The following is a 21,356-nucleotide window of genomic DNA, read 5'->3' as shown; positions in this document are numbered from 1 at the left end:
GCAAATCTTTTGAAGTAATTTTGTTTTCCCTCAGCGAGTCCTCTAGAAACAAACACATGAGCACACACACACAGATTGTGATTTTTAAAAGAAGCCTAGAGCTGAAGGCAAGAACACAGGTGTCACACTTCCTGTGGCTCATAGTGTTTATCGTTCTGGCTTGGTTTCTGACTTTGGGCTGTTCTTTCTGGCAGAGCAAGTGTTAACCTAGCATCCCACATCCTGGCAGAATATACCACCTATTCCATGTTATTAGGGAAAGGCTTCTTTCACAATCAAATTGTAGTGACACCGCTGATAGAGGAATTGCTCTTCAGTTTATTTGTTTACCCTTATAAAATTGTCTATCAAAACAGGCAAGCCTAGAATCTAAGATACTTAGCACACTTAGGACACTTCTTTTGCAGTATCAATAGTGATCAGCAGTTACCTGCTGCTTTCAGATCAGCTAAGTTTGAAGTCGAACCTTTGGAGTCGAACCTTCTCCACATTAAACAAGAAGACCAAAACCTAAGGCAGCCTATTGTTCTCAGCTTTCACTTTTGAACTCCGTTTTGAAGCTGTGCCGCACTTAAATTACAGTCTCCTATTTATTTCCCACGTGTGTACCTCCCTTATCTTCATGGAGTCTATTTAGCAAATGTTGTCAATTCAAGAAAATTATGATTGCAATTTTGGTTGCCCCAGTTTAGAGCTGTCATTTTAACATTGAAGAACTATAGTAATATGCCTTGTGTTGTTATTAAAAATAACTAATTATTTCAGTAATTTTAAAATACCAACAATAATTGCATGTGACTTTTTACTTTTAGTATTTGATTCTCCAGCATCTTTCAGGAATGATGGGAGTTCGTGAAATGTTTTCATAGGAGCAAAAGTAAATATAGAGTACAAGTAAAAAGAAAGTTGCTGAAAGGATGGAGGTATTTGACTGATGGGAGTTGTTTATAAGAAAAGCATATTGTTTATAATTTGGCTCCATGACCACAAGTGTTTGCTCTTTTTTGATTGATTTGAAAGTACAAAGAGAGAGCTTCCGTCCGTTGGTTCACTCCCCAGATGGCTGCAACAGCCAGCCTTGGGCCAGGCCAAAGCCAGGAGTTTCATCTGGGTCTTCCACATGGATGGCAGGGGCCCAAACACTTGGGTAATTCTCAACTAGTTTTTCCAGGAATTACCAGGGTGCTGGATAGGAAGTGGAACAGCCTGGGTATGAACCAGCAACCATTTGGGATGCTGTCACTGACGGCAGCTTTACTTATTATGCCATGACATCAATCCCTTCTCACCCAATTTTTTTAGTAACATCATATTAGGCCTTAATTTTATTTATTTATTTATTTGAAAGGCAGAGTTAGAGACAGAGGTGGAGAGAGAGGTCTTCCATCTGCTGGTTCACTCCCCAGATGGCTGCAATGGCCAAAACTGGGCCAATCCAAAGCCAGGAGCCTGGAGCTTCTTCTGAGGCTCCCACGCAGGTGCAGGGGCCAAAGGATTTGGACCATCTCCCACTGCTTTCTCAGGACATAGCAGAGAGCTGGATCAGAAGTGGAGCAGCTGGGTCTCGAACCAGCGCCCATATGGGATGCCAGCACTGCAGGCAACAGCTTTACCCACTATGCCACAGTGCCGGCGCCAAAGGCTTTAATTTATTACTGAGAGTTTTTGACCTCAAGTCCCATAGTCCAGGTTGAGTTATTAAATTTAAACCTTATGACTTCCACTGTCTATTCCCTAGATTCGGATTACCATTCTGGCCTTAAGAAAGAGTAATATTGCCAGTGGTTTGGGTTCTTTGTAAAGTTGAATAGTTTTTCCTTCCACTTCTTTTTCATGGATAGGATAACAGGAAAAGAGACCAGGGAGCCTAACAGTCAGTGATTACACTATAGACGTTTGTTGTTGATAGTGTTTGGTTTGTCTGTTTTATATTGTTTTATTGTGCCTCGAGGCAAAGCTCATTTCTTGCAGTTGAGTGAGGTAGATAGGATTTTGAGTTCAGTTAGCTTACCACTCCCACAGACATACTAGTAATGTATGCACAGGCAGCCCTGTGTACAGCTGTGAAGCTAGGTGTGATCCTTTGACTCTGGAGAGGCAGCTTGGCCTCAGTAGAATCAAAAACTGATTTCAGCTTTGAACCACAAGGGGGACTGAGGCCCTTGCTTTTTTGGACCACACCTTAATTTGAATCCCTGGGCCTGTACAATTCATGGTGAATTGAGTCAGAAAAGAATGTACATGAGTGCTCTGTGAAAAAATAATATGTTTTATTCTCCTAAAAACGCAATCATTCAGCTTAAGATATTTGTTCTTTGCCTGCTTTCCCCTGAATCTCACACTGATGATGCCAGATGTTGCAAACGTGGGGGAAGTGCCCACCTGTCTGATTAGGCACCAGCCCCAAGATAATCTGCACTAGTCATGCGGTGTTAAAATGACATTGCAAAGAGAAAAAGAAACACTTTATAGGAAATAAAAACGTGTACGGTTTCTTCAAAAACTACAATGAAAATTCAAATGCTAGCGCCACAGGCCAGGTATAACCTAGTTTTTTAGTTTCTTCCTGAAGCCTGAAGCAGGGAGGGGAAGGAGTCCAGAGTGGAAATGCGTGGGTAGGGAAAGAGGGGACCCAGAGGCCCTCTGCTGCTGGTGTTGAACTGCAGCAAAGACAGTCACCTTGCCCTAGAGAAGTGTTGTTACAGAGTCACGTCAAAGCAGACCAAGCTTAGGACAAAAAGAACATTGTGACACCATTTTTAAGACCTTAAGTATTAGGTTGTACAAGCTGTTAAACAATGAAAAATTTAAGGCACATTCATCATTGTGTTCTGAACACAGTACCCAGCACAGTAAAAACAGTTGTTGAATGATGAGAAAAGTGCAATGGATTCAGTTAATGATGGAGACTATGGCAAGACTTAGGCACCAGCCCCAATTATATAGGACAAGCAAACACAGGACACTTCAAAAAGTTTATGGAAATGACGTTAAAAGCTAAGTTTATTTTGGTGGGAAAAAAGTTGAAACTCAGGCACATGAGAGGTTTTCAAAAAAATTCACAAAAATGTATGGTATGAAAAAACTGTGTAGGCTTCAAAAATCATCTGCATCAAAATAAACCTTTAGTTCCATTTTGCACATACTCTCTAAAGTCCTCTCCTATTTACAGATCTGTCTTTTGTCTTAATGGAGATACTTTGGCAGAATTATTGTTCTTTTAACTATCACTTAATAACCTTTTAAACTTTTAACTCAGGAAACTAAAGCATGTTCTTGAGCAAAGCATAAAAATTTGCTCCATTCCAAAAGTTATCTCTCCTCTCAGAAAAGGAAGTTTATTTTTCTCTTTCAGTTTCTTTTTGTGCCATCATCACTTGAACTGTGCTATAGTTGACAATTCCATAGCCTCAATCTTGTGTCTTCCAGGTGCATCAAATTTATGTAACTCTACAGCCGTCAGTTTCTCTGACCTGACAGGTACTTCCTGCAAAAAATCTCATTGACACATATTTGGTTGTGGAATAGTCAGAAGTTCTCTCTGGATTCTGTATCTTAGCAATCTAATTAGAGTTATTCAGAAACTTAGAGCCAAAGGGGAGAGGTGTATTACACCACTCTAGATACCCTGAGATTGGCTGTGGCATTGATTTCTCCGAAGCTCACAGTTTGCCATAGTCAGACTTAGCAAGTTCAGCTCTTAGCTTCCAGAAACAAAAAGATTACTTGGGCCACAGTATAAGAAAAAATTCTATCTTTGACCTGGTGTGAAGTAAAGCATTTCTGAATGTTAGCTAAAGCATCTTTTAGAGCTGTGACTTGTGCCTGATTTTCCCAAGAAACCATCAATTAATTTTTTTATACTTGCTCAAGTCAACCCTCCAAATTTAAGCCATACTATAAGGGTCTCTGCCCTCTCTCTCTTAAAAATAGGTAGATATTTAATTTTAATGTTCTCTTCTAGGGTTTTTTTTTTGACAGGTTATACATATGCTAATAGAAAATAGGCTTATTATTTGAAGCACAGAGCTGCTTGTCACCGAAGCTTCATTAACACCGTTATCACCGCCTGACATTTATCTTATAATTTTCTAGAGCTGACTGTTGTGTCGCCATGGAAACCCAAATTGCAATTGAAACAAGTATGATAATAAAGGCATCCACCAAGATTGACAGCGTGCAAAGCCTGGTTACATTTGTTTACAGTTCCTTCAATAGCTACAGCTAGAGACAGAGAATAATGCACTTTGGGTGTTTAGGATTAACTGTCCCCTAGTGCAGGTCATACTTTATTCTGCTTATATGGCAAGTTTACCATAATATCCATGGTTCTGGTTTTATTAATGAGGGCACTAATTTTTACTGGAATCATCTCAAGGCCTTATGAATATTAGATGTAAAATTAACTGTGATCTTACTTGGATCCAGAAGGAAATTCTTCCTGGGTGAAATATGAAGTGTTTATTAGTCCTTGAACTGGCAGTCAGTGGTACCTGAATGGATTTTTTTTTTTTTTTTAAGCAAGGGAAGCAACCACAGAGTTGCACTCTTTTTTTCCCTGAAAATGTGGAACCTGTGCTGCATCATGACTTCACATCAGCTTCAGAACGAAGAGTCGTGAAACTGGAGTGGGTCCAGGGTGAATTAATCTGAAATTAATTTGATTCTGAAAGACTCCATCTGGCTGTGTTTGGGAAAGGCAGTTAGACAGATATACAAACACATGATCATCTGCATTCATTGTGCCAGATGTAGTGTCAAAAAATGAAGAAATGGCTTCAAAAAATCAGCTGTGGGGAATTTTCATATAATTATATCCAACCTCTTAGAATAACAGCTATTATACTTTAGCACATAATCCTGTTTTTATTCTTATTTGTTTAGAGGGTTAGGTCTGAGGGTGTGTATTTTAGGAAATAAGAAAATTAAATGTCAGCGCCTGTTTTCACTGAAGATTTAAGATGCTAAATGGAATTTATGACATGCTAAGAGGAAGACCTATAGATTTCCAAATCAAAATGTAGTATTTAGTATTGATTTCATCTTAAGATATAATTTGGAGATTTGAAAACCAGCAAAGTTACAGTGTCATTTGGACTTTCCCTTTTGATATGTGGTTTTCTAGCGTGACAAGCTACCCTATTTGTATCATAGAGAAACAAGCATGGTAAGACGATGTGCACAGAACACTAACAGTCTTCTTTTAGTAAGCAGTGTTCTTTTCTGCTACCTTTGCAAATTTCTTGAAGCAGACAAGCACAGAAACAGAAACAAATGCTTTGGACTGCTGTCTAGGAATCGAGACAGTCACTGGAGAGCATCTGATTGCATTTTCCATCTGGGCAGAAAGATTCTAGAAAATTCATGCTTAGTCCCTTTAATGCTATCACCAGTCATCTGTTGGGGTCTGTGTTCCCAACTCTTTAGCTTCAAATATCACCCTTGGTGATGCCCTGAAGAGAAAGAATTGAAGTCTACTTTAGGACCTTGACTTTGGAAAAACAAACTGCTGAAAGGCACAGTTCACCCCTCCCCATGTTCACCACCCATCTCCCTGGTTTGTTCCAGCCCAAAATAGAGCAGACCACTTAGTTAAAAATCAACCCAAATAAAAACTGAAGGGTCTAGGAAAAATCAGTTGCTACATTTAATTACAACAAATTAGAAGGGAAGCTGAGGTGTCAGAATGAGGAAGTAACATCTCTGCCCATCCCTGAAGAATGAGGCAGTGTGAGATTAACTAAATTTTCAGTGTAGTTCAGAGTTTCTCCTTCAAGTACCAGTTTTCTTTCCTGTCTCATTTTGAAGGAATTCTTCTTATGATGAAATTACATATTTGCTGTCCTCCTCAAGCAGATTTTGTGAAGCATAACGTGACCCTTTAGATGAGACAGGATTGTCATTATACCAATTAACTCTTCGGCTGTGCTGTTGACCTTGGTGACTGCTGGAGAACACAAGTCAGCCCCCGTTTGGAGTGGGCTCGTAACTGTGAAGTTCTTTCAGATTCTACTGTCCATCATCCGTCAGCATACAGGCCGACTATTGCACACCCTCCCTCTTGATTGCTGCTTTTAATCTCCTGTGGTTAGGAAATGTAGACGATCAAGGCTGTGAAAAACCAACATAAAATAAGCAGTCTTGGAGGAATTGATTGAGGAGTTTGCCAAAGGGCTTATATGTCGTAAGCATCAGGGAGGGAACTTTGTGACATACTTTCCTTTTGGGTGCTCCAAAGCCATTTTTTAAAACCCTCTAGCTGGTAATTCACCCACATACGAGCTTGAAGGAATTAACAGGAAAAAGAAACATGAACTTCATAAATTGTCTGTAGAAGTACATTTTTTCCACACATGCATTGTTTTTTTAATCTAAATTTAAATCATTAATATGACATAATTAGTTCCCATTTACTGTCAACTTTTGATTTTTCCAGATCAGTGGAATTAGTAATTTACGGTGCATTTGTATCACACCTCTTGCTCTGGCAGCATTCATTAGGATGACATTCCATTTCAGCCGTGTTCCTTGATTACACATCATTTTTATGACTGAGAAGAGTAGGCCAGAAGCAGGTTGAGAGACCAGTCTGCGATTAAATTTTTCCATTGATAGATGATGAAATGAATAATGAATGGATAATCAATATTTAGCATAAAGGTAGGTAGGCTTCTGAATACTAGGCAGGCACAAAGGTCAGCAGTCTTTGTTCTTTAGTCCAAAGAAGAAAAGCCCACTGTGAATGGTTTTGCAATAATTTAGGCGCAATATGATGGATAATCACAATTAGAACGGTAGCTGAGCAGGGACAAGTGGATCCAGCAGCCATTTAGAGAAAAATAGGCACGACTCAGTGACTCACTGGTCATAGGTATATTGACTCCGAGATTGAAATACGGTGTTAGATGGGATAACATGGTTCTTTATAATAGTGGTGATGAATCGTGTAACAAGTGATTTAATCTTAACAGCCTTCAAGACTTCTTGTTATATTAGATCAGTTCATTCAAAAAATATGTACTGAGGCTGTGCTGAGTTCAAGGCCCTTTGCTCACCTTCCACATGGGGCCTTCTGTGAGCACCTTATGTGTAACCTTGCAGTTAACACTCCCTATCTCACCTCGCTTATTTTTCTCCGTTGGCATGATCTCTGTAGAATGTGGTAGGAGATTGACTTGTCTTATGCTTCCCTCTGGAATATAAGTTCTGTGTGGACTGTCTTCACCCTGTTGTTAATTGAATGATGCCTAGGTTGCTTAAGTCACCTCCTAAGTGTTTGTTAAATTGAGTAAGTCATCCCTGTCATCAAAAAATTTCCATTGCATCAGGTATCGGATTTGCAGTTCATTCAATTATTGTTTCTGTGAGTTCAGAGGTCAAAGTGTGTAATCAGTCTGTATTTTGCAGAGGTTCTATGTTAGGCACCATGCCTGGGTTCAGGTTGTTGGGTGGGATGGGGGTGGGGATGTGGTTGAGTCAGGAAGAACTTTGGGGAAGTTGAATGTGAAACCTGATTGGAGGAAGAGAATAGAAGAAGAGCTTATTTTTAGATGTGCTGAATTTGAGGTGGTGGTAGATTGTTCTGTCATGTTAGAGTTGAGCAGTCAACACCGGAGAAGTTATCTTCGTAGTGTTGTAGTGAATGACAGGAATATTTGAGAATGTGTAACCTCTCCACAGGAGGCAGCACAGATACAAGAACAAAGAGTGCAGGTGGAAAAGGCTTCGAACAACCGGCTCTCAGGATGTGGAATTAATTAATTTATTTATTTATTTATTTGAAAGTGAGAGTTACACAGAAAAGGAGAGGCAGAGAGAGAGAGAGAGGGCTTCCATCTGCTGGTTCACTCCCTATTTGGCTGCAATGGCCGGAGCTGCACCGATCCGAAGCTAGAAGCCAGGAGCTTCTTCCAGGTCTCCCACGCAGGTGCAGGGGCCCAAAGACTTGGGCCATCTTCTGCTGCTTTCCCAGGCATAGCAGAGAGCTGGATCGGGACTCAAACCGGTACCCACTATGCCACAGCACCAGAGGAAATGGCATTTTCAAATGTGGGTGGGGAGATGGGTGTGCCTCTCCCTCTTGGAGAGGCTAGTAGTGCACACAGCTGCCGTCCCTGCCAGGGGTCTGGGCTGGTGTGTCCTCTCCTGGTGGCTCACCAGGTCTCAAGTCCTCGAGTCTTAAATGCATACTTTATGGAAGAAAAGAGGTGGTCTTGGGGCTTCTTGACTCAAACTTCTTATTAGAGTTGTTCTTCTGTATGTATTTAGCTTTTTGTGGTTGATTGTTTCAGTCACATTACCAACTAAGTGAAATGAATGGTACAGCTTATCATCCTTTTGGCTCTGAATTTTTTTTCAGGTCTTTTGTACAGATTGACTGCAAGAATAGGGTATGGTGGAGTGCTGAGTGCCTAGTCTGCATGCCTGCATTGGTTGCTTGTTTCTTACTTAACAGAGGCCCTTACATATTGCTCTACATGTGTTTTAGGCCTTATGTTGGATTTCAGCTCTGTGTTGTGCACATGTCTGTCTCTTCTAATTGCCTGTTAGCAACTTAGGGGCATAAGTTCCATATTTTGCAGCTCTCTTTCAAATGTAGCCCCACGCCTGACACAAAGTGAATCTCCAACAACTGTGTAGGAATGAGAAGGAAAGAGAAGGACTTTGTGTGAGAATAAACCTCAGATGTATTTAAAATTCCCCAAGAATAGTCTGCTGTAACTAGCAGTGTTTTCTACAGACTGGAGAGTGTTGTGAATCCACCCTGCCTGCTTTCCCTTGCATAAATAAATCCAGGCAACATGTTTTCACCAGTGGCAAAAGCAGGTGTTAACTTGCCTTGAGGAGCTCAGCTGCCAGCGTCCAGTCTGCAGGGAACCAGGCATTCTGTCCTTGATGCTTGGCCCTTGTGGTGTGGTGTACATTACTCGTTTCCTTCACTTGCTGCTAGACTATGGATACTGGGGAGCATTTTTTACAGAATTTAGTGTTCGCTTTGCGAGGTGTAGAGGCATATTGAGTGCCCCCCCACCCACAGTTGTCTTCCTTTAATAGGGACATTTGCATTTCAGGTCATTGATGTTCAAATCTGTTTCCTCTCCATAATCCAGAAGAGCCATTTTCAGTTACTTGCACACAACAAATTGAGCAGCATTTAGTGTTGGCAAGCAGGACAGACTGGGACAGTACCCCCGGTCTGTTGGCTGAAGCAGAGCACTGCTGGAGGAGCTTCCTGGTCTGTAAAGTGGAATAGTAATACCCACCTCTGCCAGCCCCTGGGGAGAGGATGCATCAGGGTGAGCCCCTCAAGCAGTCTATAAATCTTTGTGATTGTTACTTCCCTCTGCCCATTTCTAAAAGTTGGTCTGAAACACCTACCTCTCCCTGTGCAAATGCCTCCTGTTCAGCCCTGAAGTCCACTGAACTATTTCTGATAAATCACTGAAGGAAATTAGTTCCCTGGACGGGGTCTGTCTGCAGCCAATGCCTTACTGCCTTCCCAGCAAGGGTTGGTGTTGTATTCAGCCATCAGGTACCCCCCGGCTGCCTCCACATTTCCTTCTTTGTGGGAGTTTTCCAGCTCTCTGCCTTCTACTAGCAGTCAAATTGAGATAAGGTAATAAGGTTTCCCCCTTTCCCTGGGGAATCCAAATGCCTGTGTTCCTTGACCTTTCCTGCAGGAACACTTCCCTAGGAGTCTTGGTTGCATTTTACCCTGGTAAACAACCCTATAGCTGTTAGAGCTCTGACCCAATACGGTCTGACATTAAATTGAGTAAGCCAGCAAAATGCCCGTCACACAAGTTCTTTCCTAGTTGCCTGTGAATGAAAATAATGTCCTGTAAATTCTTAAGAAATTTTTGCCCCATATGTTGTCAAAGCACAGGGGTGAGCGTATTACATGGGTGTGTACATATAGGAAACTTGAATACTTTCTTCTGAGGGAGCTCAAACTAATTTATTTACAATTTGGGCATTTGGAGAAAGACTTCGCCTCTTTCCCATACTAAGGGTATTATTTGCTCCATTTAATCTTCCATGGCGATTCTCTAGCTGATAGACAGCTCTCTGACCTCAGAGACTGGGGACCTCATTCTGTAAATGGAATGGACTGTGACTCAAAAGTTGTACAGGATAAATGGTAACGATACCTGCCAGGTAAACACGAGTGTGTTGTGTTTTTCACATCTCACTGATGATACAGATGATAGCCAGAGAATTTTGTTTACCCAAAGTTCTTAGCAATCCATGGTCCAAGTACAGTTAACGTAAGCATAACTGTGTCAGACCAGTGGCAAACTACATCCTCTTGAAAGGCAGTTAGAGAAGGTAGCAGGTAACTTGGAAGTGGTACATTTGAAAAGGGAGATGCAGTTCCCATAGCTGGAGGTTGGATTGCAGCAGATTTCCCCTTCCTAAATCAAGAGGCTGTGGTAAATTTAGAGTAGACAGTAAGCCCTGGAGGGTTCAGAAGGCCTGATTCTGAGCTTCTGATGTGTTCTCCAGAGTGCAATGGAGAGAGAGAGTGGACGCTTACGCCCCAGGTGCCACGTTGCCCGTCTGTGGCAAAGAGCATTCTCTTCTTAATAAGCAACACCAAAATGGATAATGTGGAAGATTGTTTTATTAATGAATTTCATGCCCATCCTGTTGCCTGCCAGAGGCACCAGGCCTGTCGCCAGGTTCTTTCTGCTTTTGCCTTATGCGGTTCAATGTTGGACAGTTTCCTATGATAACCAAACAAAGTCTATTTCCTTGTGTGCTTGTTGTTTAAGTACAAGTGATGGGAAGCACGAATGTGCCCGTGAGCCTGGAGGATTAAATTGGATCCAAAAAGGGAATCACACAGAGGTTTGAGGCAACTGGTCATATTATCTGAATTGTCTTTTTCATAAATCGATCTCTGAATTCAAACCATAACCACAGGTCTGCAGAAATTAAGGGCCAGACGGGAGCCATTCTGCTCCTTTGTTTCACACAGTGAGGAAACTGAGGTTCATACAGAGCGGTTACTTGATCTCCCTGAGATCTCACAGTTAAACTGATGCTGAGCCAAGTCGTGAACCCAATCCTTCAGTCTCGTGTCCACTGCTCTGCTGTTAAGTGCCTCAAGCACTAGTGCCATTTTCCTGGCCCCGAGTTCTTGTGTTTCTAAAACAAACTTGCTATGAAATTATGCTTAGATAAATCTCTAGTAAGCTTTAAGAAAATACATGAGGATACATCAAGAGTTCATGGGAAATGTGTATTCTGAAAAACCTATGCATAGATTTCAGAAATATTTGGCACCAAAATTAGCAATTTTTTAAAAATCATATTTGTTTTTCATTTTATTTGAAAGACAGGAAGAGAGATGGAGAGACATAGATTTTTTTTTTTTTTTTTTTTTGACAGGCAGAGTGGATAGTGAGAGAGAGACAGAGAGAAAGGTCTTCCTTTTTGCAGTTGGTTCACCCTCCAATGGCCACTGCAGCCGGCGCATCTTGCTGATCTGAAGCCAGGAGCCAGGTACTTCTCCTGGTCTCCCATGCGGGTGCAGGGCCTAAGGACTTGGGCCATCCTCCACTGCCTTCCCAGGCCATAGCAGAGAGCTGGCCTGGAAGAGGGGCAACCGGGATAGAATCCGGCGCCCAAACCGGGACTAGAACCCAGTGTGCCAGCGCCGCAAGGCAGAGGATTAGCTTGTTAAGCCACAGCACCGGCCTATAGATCTTTCATTCCCTGGTTTACTCTCCAAATGCCTACAACAGCTATGGCTGAGCTAAGCCAAAGCCGGGAATTTGGAACTCAGTCCAGGTCTCCCACATGGGTAACAGGGACCTTAGTACTTAAGCCAACAACTGTGACCTCCCATGGGATGCATTAACAAGAAGTTGGATCAGAAGTAAAGAATAAAAGATTTAAACTGAGCACTCTGACATGGGATGCAAGTGTCCCAAGCAGTGTCTTAACTGCTATTCCAAATGACCACCCCAAAAATAAACTTACCTTTTTAAATTTTATTTTTTCTTGGACTTTTTTGAAGCATCAAATTCATACCTAGATCTGTTGAAATAAAGTAAAGTTAAAATGAAAATCCAATTCCCCACTTGCATTAGCCACATTTCAGGTACTCGGGAACCACTTGCAGAGAGTTCCTACCATATTGGATTGAGCAGCAGTAAAAATGTCCATCATGGCCCAGAGTTGGACAGCACTGATTAGGTCATTATGAAGAAGGAAAAATTTAAACATGATTAAAAAGTATTAGGGTATTACTGTTTTTTTTTTGTTTGTTTGTTTGTTTTTTTAAAGGGGGAGATCAATTATCTTTAAAAAAAAATTCTTCCAAGACAAGGCAACATTTTGGTAGGTATTGGTTCACTATGTATTCTGAAAGTAGCATTTTATGCCTTTTTTTCAACAGCAAATAGTAATAGCCAGTTGGCATTCTTTTTTATTTTTTTGTTTGAGAAAGATAGACTGATAGAAGATCCTGTCTGCTGGTTCACTCCCCAGATGCCCATAATGGCCTGGGTTGAAGCCAGGAGCCCAGAATAAAATCTGTATTTCCCACATAAGTGGCAGGAACCCGATTAGTGGAGTCATTACCACCACCTCCCAGGATCTGCGTTAGGAAGAAGCTGGAGGCAGGAACTGGAGCTGGCTATCAAACCCTGATACTCCATTGTGGGATGTAACCTTGTAAACACCTGCCCCAGCATTTCTCATCACCATTTTGTAACTTCATTGTTCTTCCTATTATATAGTTAAAGAAAATATCACCCAGAAAAAAAGTCATCCAAGGAAGAAGATGAAAGAGCACAAATTTCAATTGTTTTGTTTCCATTCTCCAAAAGGAAACCCACAGATCACTTATAAAAGTGACCTTATAAAAGCTTATTGTCTTGTAATTAACAACAATGTATTGAATTAGTTTTTTAATAGAGATCTTTCAATGCTTGAAGGAATCTCAGATGATACTGCATATTCCCTGTTGGTCTAGTTCTTTTTACTTGAAAATAGAGTAGGGAAGTAGGTCAGGGCTATGCTAAAAGCAAAAATAAGCACTCTCATTTTTTTCCCCCCAACATCGTTGCATTTTTGCCTTGGCTGTAGGACCGATAACACTAGTGCCTGTTGGCTTCATTAATATCTGACTTGTGGTCCGATTCCATATGGCATCTGTCCTAGAGGAGCCTCATAGTTGGCTTCTTACCAAGGGTAGGAACAGAATTGGCACTCAGGATCTTGTTGCAGTTTGCAGGCAAGGTGCCAGCAGAGATGTGTGTGCCTGTGTCCAGGGCCTGCAAGTGGGCACTGAATCCACAGGAAATATCCGCCTAGAGAAACCCATTCATGGAGTAATAAACTAATAAACAAGGACAGTTATCCTTTAAGTCTTACTGTGACCTCATTCTGCAGACACCTGTTTTTTGTTGTTGTTGTTGTTGTTGTTGTTGACAGGTAGAGTTATAGACAGTGAGAGAGAGACAGAAAGGTCTTCTTCTGTTGGTTTACTCCCTGCGCCGATCTGAAGCCAGGAGACAGGTGCTTCCTCCTGGTCTCCCATGTGGGTACAGGGCCCAAGCACTTGGGCCATCCTCCACTGCCTTTCAGGGCCACAGCAGAGAGCTGGACTGGAAGAGGGGCAACCGGGACTAGAACCCGGTGTCCATATGGGATGCCAGTGCCGCAGGCAGAGGATTAACAAGTGAGCCATGGCACGGGCCCCAGATGCCTGTTCTTAAGGTGTGGTATTGGAAAAGTCACTACCTTTGTGACTCAATTACTTGATCTTCACACTGGAGCTGATGATTGTCACTGGAGCTGTTTTGATTCTGTTTGTCAAGTGCTTGACAAAGATTTCCGGCAAAGAGTAGGCTCTCAATTCATTTTATTTTAATTTTAATCTAAATTCCAGCACTGTGAAAGATATTGTACTGAGTGCTCAGGGTGGTTAGGGAATGAAGAGAAGTGAGCTAGTCTAATTTGTCTAAGCCCAAGATCAGATTCTTGTAAATGGAAGGCCTTAGTAAGGGTCTTGCTGGGATTTGTGGCGTTTGTTCCCATGATCACTTCTCTTGGAAGGACATACTGGTTCTGTGTGGTCTCTGGCACACCCTGCCACAAGTTTACCTGTTGAACTAATAAATTACTGACTGGCTTTGAACTGCCAGCACTTCCACTTGAGGACAAAAGTAGTCCATGAGTCTCCACTAGAAATAAGTATCAACCAGGGTGAAAGTTGGGACTTCGAAGGAGGAGCCTACTAGGTTGTAACTTGTTGACCAAACTGATGCACTCCCATCAGGATCCAGGGTGTGGGCTTCAGCAACAGTGAAGTGGTGGAATAGAACCACCTATTCTGCACAGAAGCTTTTGATGGGGAAGTGTGGCAGTGATAGTGGTGTTTTCGATTTTTATGACATCTGGACAACTGGGGAATTTACTTAAGGTGGGGGTTATTGTACCCTTAGCACTTGATGCAAATCTTTGAAATCATTGTCTGCACAATGGCAGGTAGTTAGGAAAAGATGTAGGTCGCGATAATAGGTGCTTAGCAGTGTGACCATGGGAATAGAGAGGTAGGGTGTCCGTGGAGATGGAAACACGCTGATGTGATTATTCAGAAAATGTGGGTTTCAAAGACACCTTAAAGGACTCCTAAGTTCGGTACTTTGCATCCTCTTTGCCACCGACAAAAGGTGTGTGTATAAATTTCTTTTACTCCTTTTATTTGGCACTGTGATTTCAAGGACCCTGTAGGACTTGCTCTTGGCTTTGTCTTCCCATTGATTTGCATGAGCTGTCCCCTCTTATCCAAAGCCAAGACAGAATAGAATAGTTAGCCACACTATACATTTTATACTTTGAAGCCCAGTAGGCCCAGTTTGAATTTTAGCTCTGCAATTTATAAACTGTAATCTTAGGAAAGGGACTTTTTTTTTTTTTTTTTTTTTTTAGATTTTGGCTTCTGGAAAATACTTTGTTATAGGATTGTTTAAAGGTTTGAAAATGTAGATTAACACAGTATCATATATATATATATTCACTAAAATTTGCATGTTATTTAGGGTATGAGTTGTGTTTGAGTCTATCCTGTAACAATTTTGCATTGAAAAGTAGATTTGTGTTGATCACTCATTTCAAGTGCATCACAAATGCAAAGAAGGGGTTAACAGTGGAAGTTGCTGATACCTCCAGAGCACTTACTGTGTGCCAGGTCCTATACTGAGTACTTGACTGTGAGCTGAAGTCTGCTGTTCCCATTTTCCAGATGAGTGATCTGAGGCCTAGAGTGGCACAGTTGTGGGGGGGGGGTGGTGCGAGCTAGATTATGGGCTCGCTCATGCCCTTAACCACTGCACTACACTGCTTCAGGTTAAGATGTCTCCAGGTGTCTGAAGGATGGCTGGTGGAGAGGAATGACATGCACTCACCCATATAAAGACCAAAGGTGTAAGGCTTAAGTCTGCTTCTCACAAGAGCTTTCCTTCCTTATGCATCTTGGTGGATTCAGTATTTTCTGAGAAAGTATAGATAAGGCTTCTCCATTTTGAGAAGCATGGAAGCATGTTTGCTCTAGAATTCTGGGAGTTTGGATGTCAGGATTAGTGTTCTACCACCTAACTCCTCCAGTTGTATTGATTGTGCTCTGTAAGAAAGCAAAATGCAAAAAAGGCCCCATTTTCTTGAACTTCCGTTCTCTGTTAGCTGAGATCTGTGGCAACACCTTCCTCTTTTCTAGCTGATTGTCAACAGCAGTAACCACGGGGCCTTCCTGTCCCAGAAATAAAGTCTTGCCACACTCTCAGCTCTCAGCATGCTGTGAACACTGAATTCCACACTGCACGGGGCTGCGCCACCTCCACCTTGCTACAGTCACTGTTCCAAAGGGTTCAAGTGTTTATTGAATTCTCAGAGTGATTTGAAAAAGAAGTATAGGTGAGTAAGAACAAGATAAATGGCCCTACTCTAATGTAAACAGCCATTATGTTACACCTAAATTGTTGAAAGAAGATTTTGTACTCAATATTTTATTCAGCAGAACATTTTTTGTAACAATAAGGATGATTAGAGAAAGCTCTGAAAGTGCTTCAAGTTAGACAGTCTGATTGTTTATCTCAACGATAAAAAATAAAGTGGTAAAATAGGGGGATAAGAAGGAATAGAAATTGAAGCCAGGACCTAGTAAAAAATATTTGACATCATTTTCTATTTGAGATTAAATATAATTCAGGGTTTTTCTTTTCTGTGTGTTTTTGGGTTTTTAACCATTAGGTATCATTGGATTTTGTTTGTTTGTTTCTTTTAGGGAGCTTAAGACTAGCCTAGATGCACTCCAGACTAAGTTGCTCTGATGTTTGTTTGTTTTAACCAAATAAGGAACTCTGCTGAAGATCTTTGAATACCTTACTGAAATCACACCTGCCATTTGCCACTTAGTTTGAGTCAGTGAGTCCCTTTTCTGCTTTTTTGGCTGTGGAGTGGTCATGGACAAGGTTCTGTAGCTACTGTATCTGCTTGGCACTTGTTGGGGTGAATTGTATTTTCATAGGCTAAGGGAACCAACCCAAGAGCAGGGCGCGGCAAGTGAGTGCTTCTCGGAGCATTCAGCCTTGTCATGTGGCAGAGTGGCTAGGGTTAGGGTGCCTCTGGAGGAGGAGAACTTGAAGAGGGTGTGTGGGTTCACTCTGCTTACTCCAGCTCTAATGGGGGGATCCAAGTGAAAAAGGAATGTCTTCTGTGTCAGATTACATCATGGTGCCTCGAACTACAGGCTCTCAACAAGCCTTCTCTTCCAAAAGGATGTTTGGGGAAACAACATGAAGGAAGACCGATATGTAAAAGGTTTTGGTTTTGCCCTTTGTATTGGCCCCAAATATTTACTGAAGCTAGAAGAGAAGGCAGACTCCTTCCTTCTCTTTCTTTCTTTCTCTCTCTCTCCCCCTCCCTCCCTCCCTCCCAAACCTGTGATTGTTTAGAGCTCAAGTGCAACATCTGGAAGTCAGATATACAGAGAGCAATTTATGAAGTGTGAAAGAATTGAAATATTCAATATCCTTTAGTGGGAACTCAACTTTCTGAGGCTAGATTTTTTCCCCCTCCCAGGCACAAAGCAGGCAATTCTGAGATTGCCTTTGCCTCTCTGAATTAAACCCTTTGTGCCTGGGTCCCATAAACAATGTGCTTTTTGAAGAGGAGCCCCCTCCCAATTCCAGCCCTTTTCTCCAGCGTGGGCAGCCAATCAGCTGCCCAGAACTGCATAGCTGGAGCGCTTTCCATTCTGAGCAGCAACAACGTACTAATTTGATGCACACATGGATGCCTCGCGCACTCTGCGAATTCATCACCAGCATCTTGCATTAGTCATCTGACGGACTGCCAAGTGTTTCATTTTCTTTCCATGTGACTTTATTATTACCACCTCTCTCTCTCTCCTGTCTTCCAAAAAAGGGCGGGGAAGAGGGAAGAGAGAGAGGAGAAATCCAGCCCTGCCTTTCTTTGCCAGAGATAGCCAGTGTAGGGCTGATAACGCCGCCGCGCCGCAGCCTTGATGGCAGCCGTGCAGAGCGAGACCTGCACGTAACTTGCAGCTGCCTCCGGAGCCGGGTTCGGAGATGTCCACGCCCCGGGTGACAGCCGGCGGGGCGCTGCCCAGTGCTCCGGCTGTGAAGCCGACCGGCAGCAACGTGCAGTGAAAGTCTCGCCGCCGAGCAACAACCTTAATGGTGCCTCTGCTTTGTTGTAGTTCATCAAATTAGGCACTTTCCCCGGTGCTCCTCTTCTTCCTCCTTCCGCCTCCCCCAACCCCCACTCTTTTTTTTCTTCCTGTCCCTCACCCTGCAGCCCTAACTCTGGCTCCCGGTTCCGTTTTTGACAGTAACGGCACAGCCAACAAGATGAACGGAGCTTTGGATCACTCAGACCAGCCAGACCCAGATGCCATTAAGATGTTTGTCGGACAGATCCCCCGGTCCTGGTCCGAAAAGGAGCTGAAAGAACTTTTTGAGCCTTACGGAGCCGTCTACCAGATCAACGTCCTCCGGGACCGGAGTCAGAACCCTCCCCAGAGTAAAGGTACAGACCGCACGGGGCACGGGGAGGCCGGGGGCGCCCGGGTGGCCAGGTGGGCGTCGCGGGGGGCTTGGCTGCGCGGAGCGGGGCTGCGGGCCGGAGGGCGTGCAGGCTGGGAGCGGCTGGGGCCGGCAGCTCCGCCAGGCTCCTCCCCGCGGCCCGCTGGGACAGGTGGGACCGGAGCCCGGCCGGAGCGCAGCCCGCGCCTCTGTGCAGGCGCGTGATTGCTCCCGTGAGGTCACTTTCGAGGCAGCGCAAGCTGCTCTTGGGCGGGGTGGCTGCTCCTCCGAGGAATAGTGGTTCTCAGCCCTGTTGTTGCTGGAGCCAACTCTTTCTACTGCTGCCCATGTAATTACAATTGTATTTCACTTTTCCTGTAGCCCGTGGGGACCTGGAAATGCCTTAAGAACAGTTCCGTGTGGTGCTGGTGCGAGGAAGAAAGGGCTCAGTTTGAGGAGGGACGTTCATTCCTGGGGGCTGGATGCGGGGGAAGGTCCTGAAGAGACCTTTTTGGCCAGGGAGTAGCACCCTACTGGCCTTCGGTAGTCAGCACACCTTCAGGGAGCTTGAGGTTTACGCCCTCATCGGCGCTAAGGTTTAAGTGTACAGTCTGGTGGCTGGGAACTGCCTCCATTTTAAGATGATGAGGATGGGGGTGGGAGTTGCTGCTCTTAAAATAGAGGCCAGAAACCATTGTACCTGCTCAGTGCTTTTGCCTAATGGAGTCCACCTTCACAAGCTCTGATTTAACCGCATCTCTTCTGAGGCGAGCACTTGGCCTTCTGTCATTTTAACCGTCTCGCTTCAGTAATTTCATTCTTTCTATGTTTTTTTTTTTTTTTTAAATCTCAATCTGTCCACTCAAGACTCCTCTCTCCTCCTGTGGGTCTCACTGTTCCTTGTTCTCTGTGCCTTGATGTGTCTCTACGGCCTGTTCTCGTCTTATGTCCCCGTTGCTTCTCCCAAAAGCCCCTGGAAGCTCGTTGCTCGGTGTATACCTACATGTGTGTCGGACACATGTGAGCAGTGGCCCGTACTTCTCCCTGAGTCTTTTCTTATTAGCAAGGTATAAGGGTATAACAAAGAATCTCCCTTAAGACTGGTGTTCTGTGACTCTGAGAAGTGTTAGGCCATCTCCTAGTCCCTATAGTTCCTGAGGTCTCATAGGACTTTGGGGAGCCTTTTAAGAAATGTAAGTCTGTAGCCAATAGTCATTTTATTAAGGTGAATAAGCATGCCTTTCAATTATGTTCCTAAAACTCTAGTTTTCTATCTCAAAACATTTTTAAAAAATAAGGTTGTTTTTGAAAACATTTAGAATTCTGCTACCACAAACTTGATTGTCCTGTCAGTTGGAAAGTTTTTTGAAAAATCTAAAAACCAGCAGAACTAACAATCTCACAAGTGAGAACAATATTGAGAATCTTTGTGGAATATATTTTTGAAGTTTTTCACCTACATGTTTCCCAAATGAAGAGGACTAGAGTTGGTTTTAAGACTTAACCCTTCCCAGTACTTCTATTGAGGAGAAATGGTATAATGTACAGGAATAGAGCTAAAGAGTCACCAGATACAGGTTTCCTGTAGTGTAGAGTGGCAGAGAGGTGGTAAACTGTGCTTCGGAGAAGTAGCCAGTTTGTCCTTGACTAGGAAAATCTGACTCTGAATTTTTGTTTATCAGCATTTTTCAAAATGACCTCTACTCGTTTACTATGATGATGCTTGGTTACTTTCATTTTATTTGAATAATATGTACCTGACCTTGGCCAAAAAATGCCCTTTTCTCAGTCAAGTAAGCACTTGTATGTGGTCTGGTTTCTCTCCCATTTTCTCTGTTTCCCCCCAATATGTTCCTTTGAGCAACATTTTTACCAGATTATTCTTATATTTGAGAGTACACATTTTTTAACTTGGATTCATCAGGTCTTATAATTAATTTTGTGAAAACAGTTTGTAGAAGTCCAGGGTGAATGAGAGAAATAACCGTTTTGACCACATGCTGTACATCAGGCCGTATGTTAGGAGATTTGTATGTGTTCTCATTTTGTCCTTACTAAAATCCTGAACATAGGTGGTATTCATCACATTTCAGAGGTGAGGAAACTGAGACCCCCAAGAAGTTTTAAAATGTACTCCGATTTACTCAGATAACAAGTGACACAGTGGAGATTTGAACACAGCCCGTCTGTCTTCATGTGCAACACCGTTTTGCTGTTCAGTGAGTGGAGACCACAAACCAACCCTGACCAGCTCCATTTCAGGGCTTGGGTCAGAGGCCTTCTCCTTTACATAAGTGTTCCCCAAGTGAAAGGAAGGAAAGTTGCCCTTTAAGAGCAAGGTTGATTTCATTTCTTCTTTGTGTTTAGTTTTTATACTCATGGGTTTAGACTGTACATCATTCCAACTCATGGTATCATGGGACAGGAGTTACAGATGAAATCATTCAAATCTTACCTTTGGAAATACAGGTCAATTCCCATTACTGTGAACTCCAAGTCTCACATCAAATATTGCTTGAAGTATGTGGGCTGTCAGCCAAAGCTTGAAAGGATTTTTGTTATACAGACATCTCTGTTGTAAAGGTATTTGTTGTGATGGGATTTGAGCTGTATAATGACATTCCTCTCAGAGGATTACAGCCTTTAGCCGCTTACATACAGAGAGAAGCAGCCACCACTTTCTTTACGTTGATTTATATGTGTGCCATGAATTATTTGCCTGCTCATATGTAAAATAGGACCCCAAATTTACATCATTTCTGACTCTGTCAGCAGAGTACAATTATCATGTTTTCACAGCGCTGATGTCAGAGACTCAGAAACTAGCACTATCGGAGGCTCTTTCTAAATGTGGTTTATATTATCTAAGTAAGGCTTTTTAGAGTGGCCTTAATTCATTGCCTTACCAGCATTGATGGTTCCAAGACAAAGTCAGGCTGTTACTTAATCCAGCTGGGTTCAGTTCTTCTCACTTCGCATTCTACATTCAGCTTAGTCTTGAGACACAAAGACATTGTCCTGTTTTTGAAATAATCCTCTAAGAGGTAGAGTGTGATCTACCTGTTTCTTCTCCCTGTAGATATATGTGTTGACCAAGCAGGCCCAGCAACTCTGAGGACTCTAAGTGAGCAATCCCATTTCCTAAGACTTAGGAAGAGCATGTTTTATTCAGTGGTTATCCATCGAGTCTATGGTTAGTGAGAAATATCACATAGTAATTAGGAACATGGCCTCTAAAACCAGACAAGTCTAAATTCAATTTCTGACTGTACCACTTCCTGGATATTGGTCATGGGG

The 21,356-nt window shown here is 42.7% G+C and overlaps 1 protein-coding gene across 15 annotated transcripts in view; it reads left to right on the top strand.

Moving 5' to 3' along the window:
- The window catches only part of CELF2 (CUGBP Elav-like family member 2), a 599,463-nt gene that overhangs the window by 398,272 nt on the left and 179,835 nt on the right, over positions 1 to 21,356 (top strand). For 14 of the 15 annotated variants that reach the window (XM_062210930.1, XM_062210931.1, XM_062210933.1 and 11 more), the window contains one exon: positions 17,867 to 18,063. In XM_062210930.1, coding sequence (XP_062066914.1) covers positions 17,867 to 18,063 — 197 coding nt within the window. Of the gene's footprint in view, positions 1 to 17,507; positions 17,715 to 17,866; positions 18,064 to 21,356 lie in introns of those variants that run through there. The other variant, XM_062210928.1, reaches the window with a different exon arrangement.

This window comes from Lepus europaeus, chromosome 14, assembly GCF_033115175.1.
Source record: "Lepus europaeus isolate LE1 chromosome 14, mLepTim1.pri, whole genome shotgun sequence".
Taxonomy (NCBI): Eukaryota; Metazoa; Chordata; class Mammalia; order Lagomorpha; family Leporidae; genus Lepus; species Lepus europaeus.
Note: the sequence above shows the minus strand (reverse complement) of the source record. Positions and strands in the feature narration are given on the sequence as shown.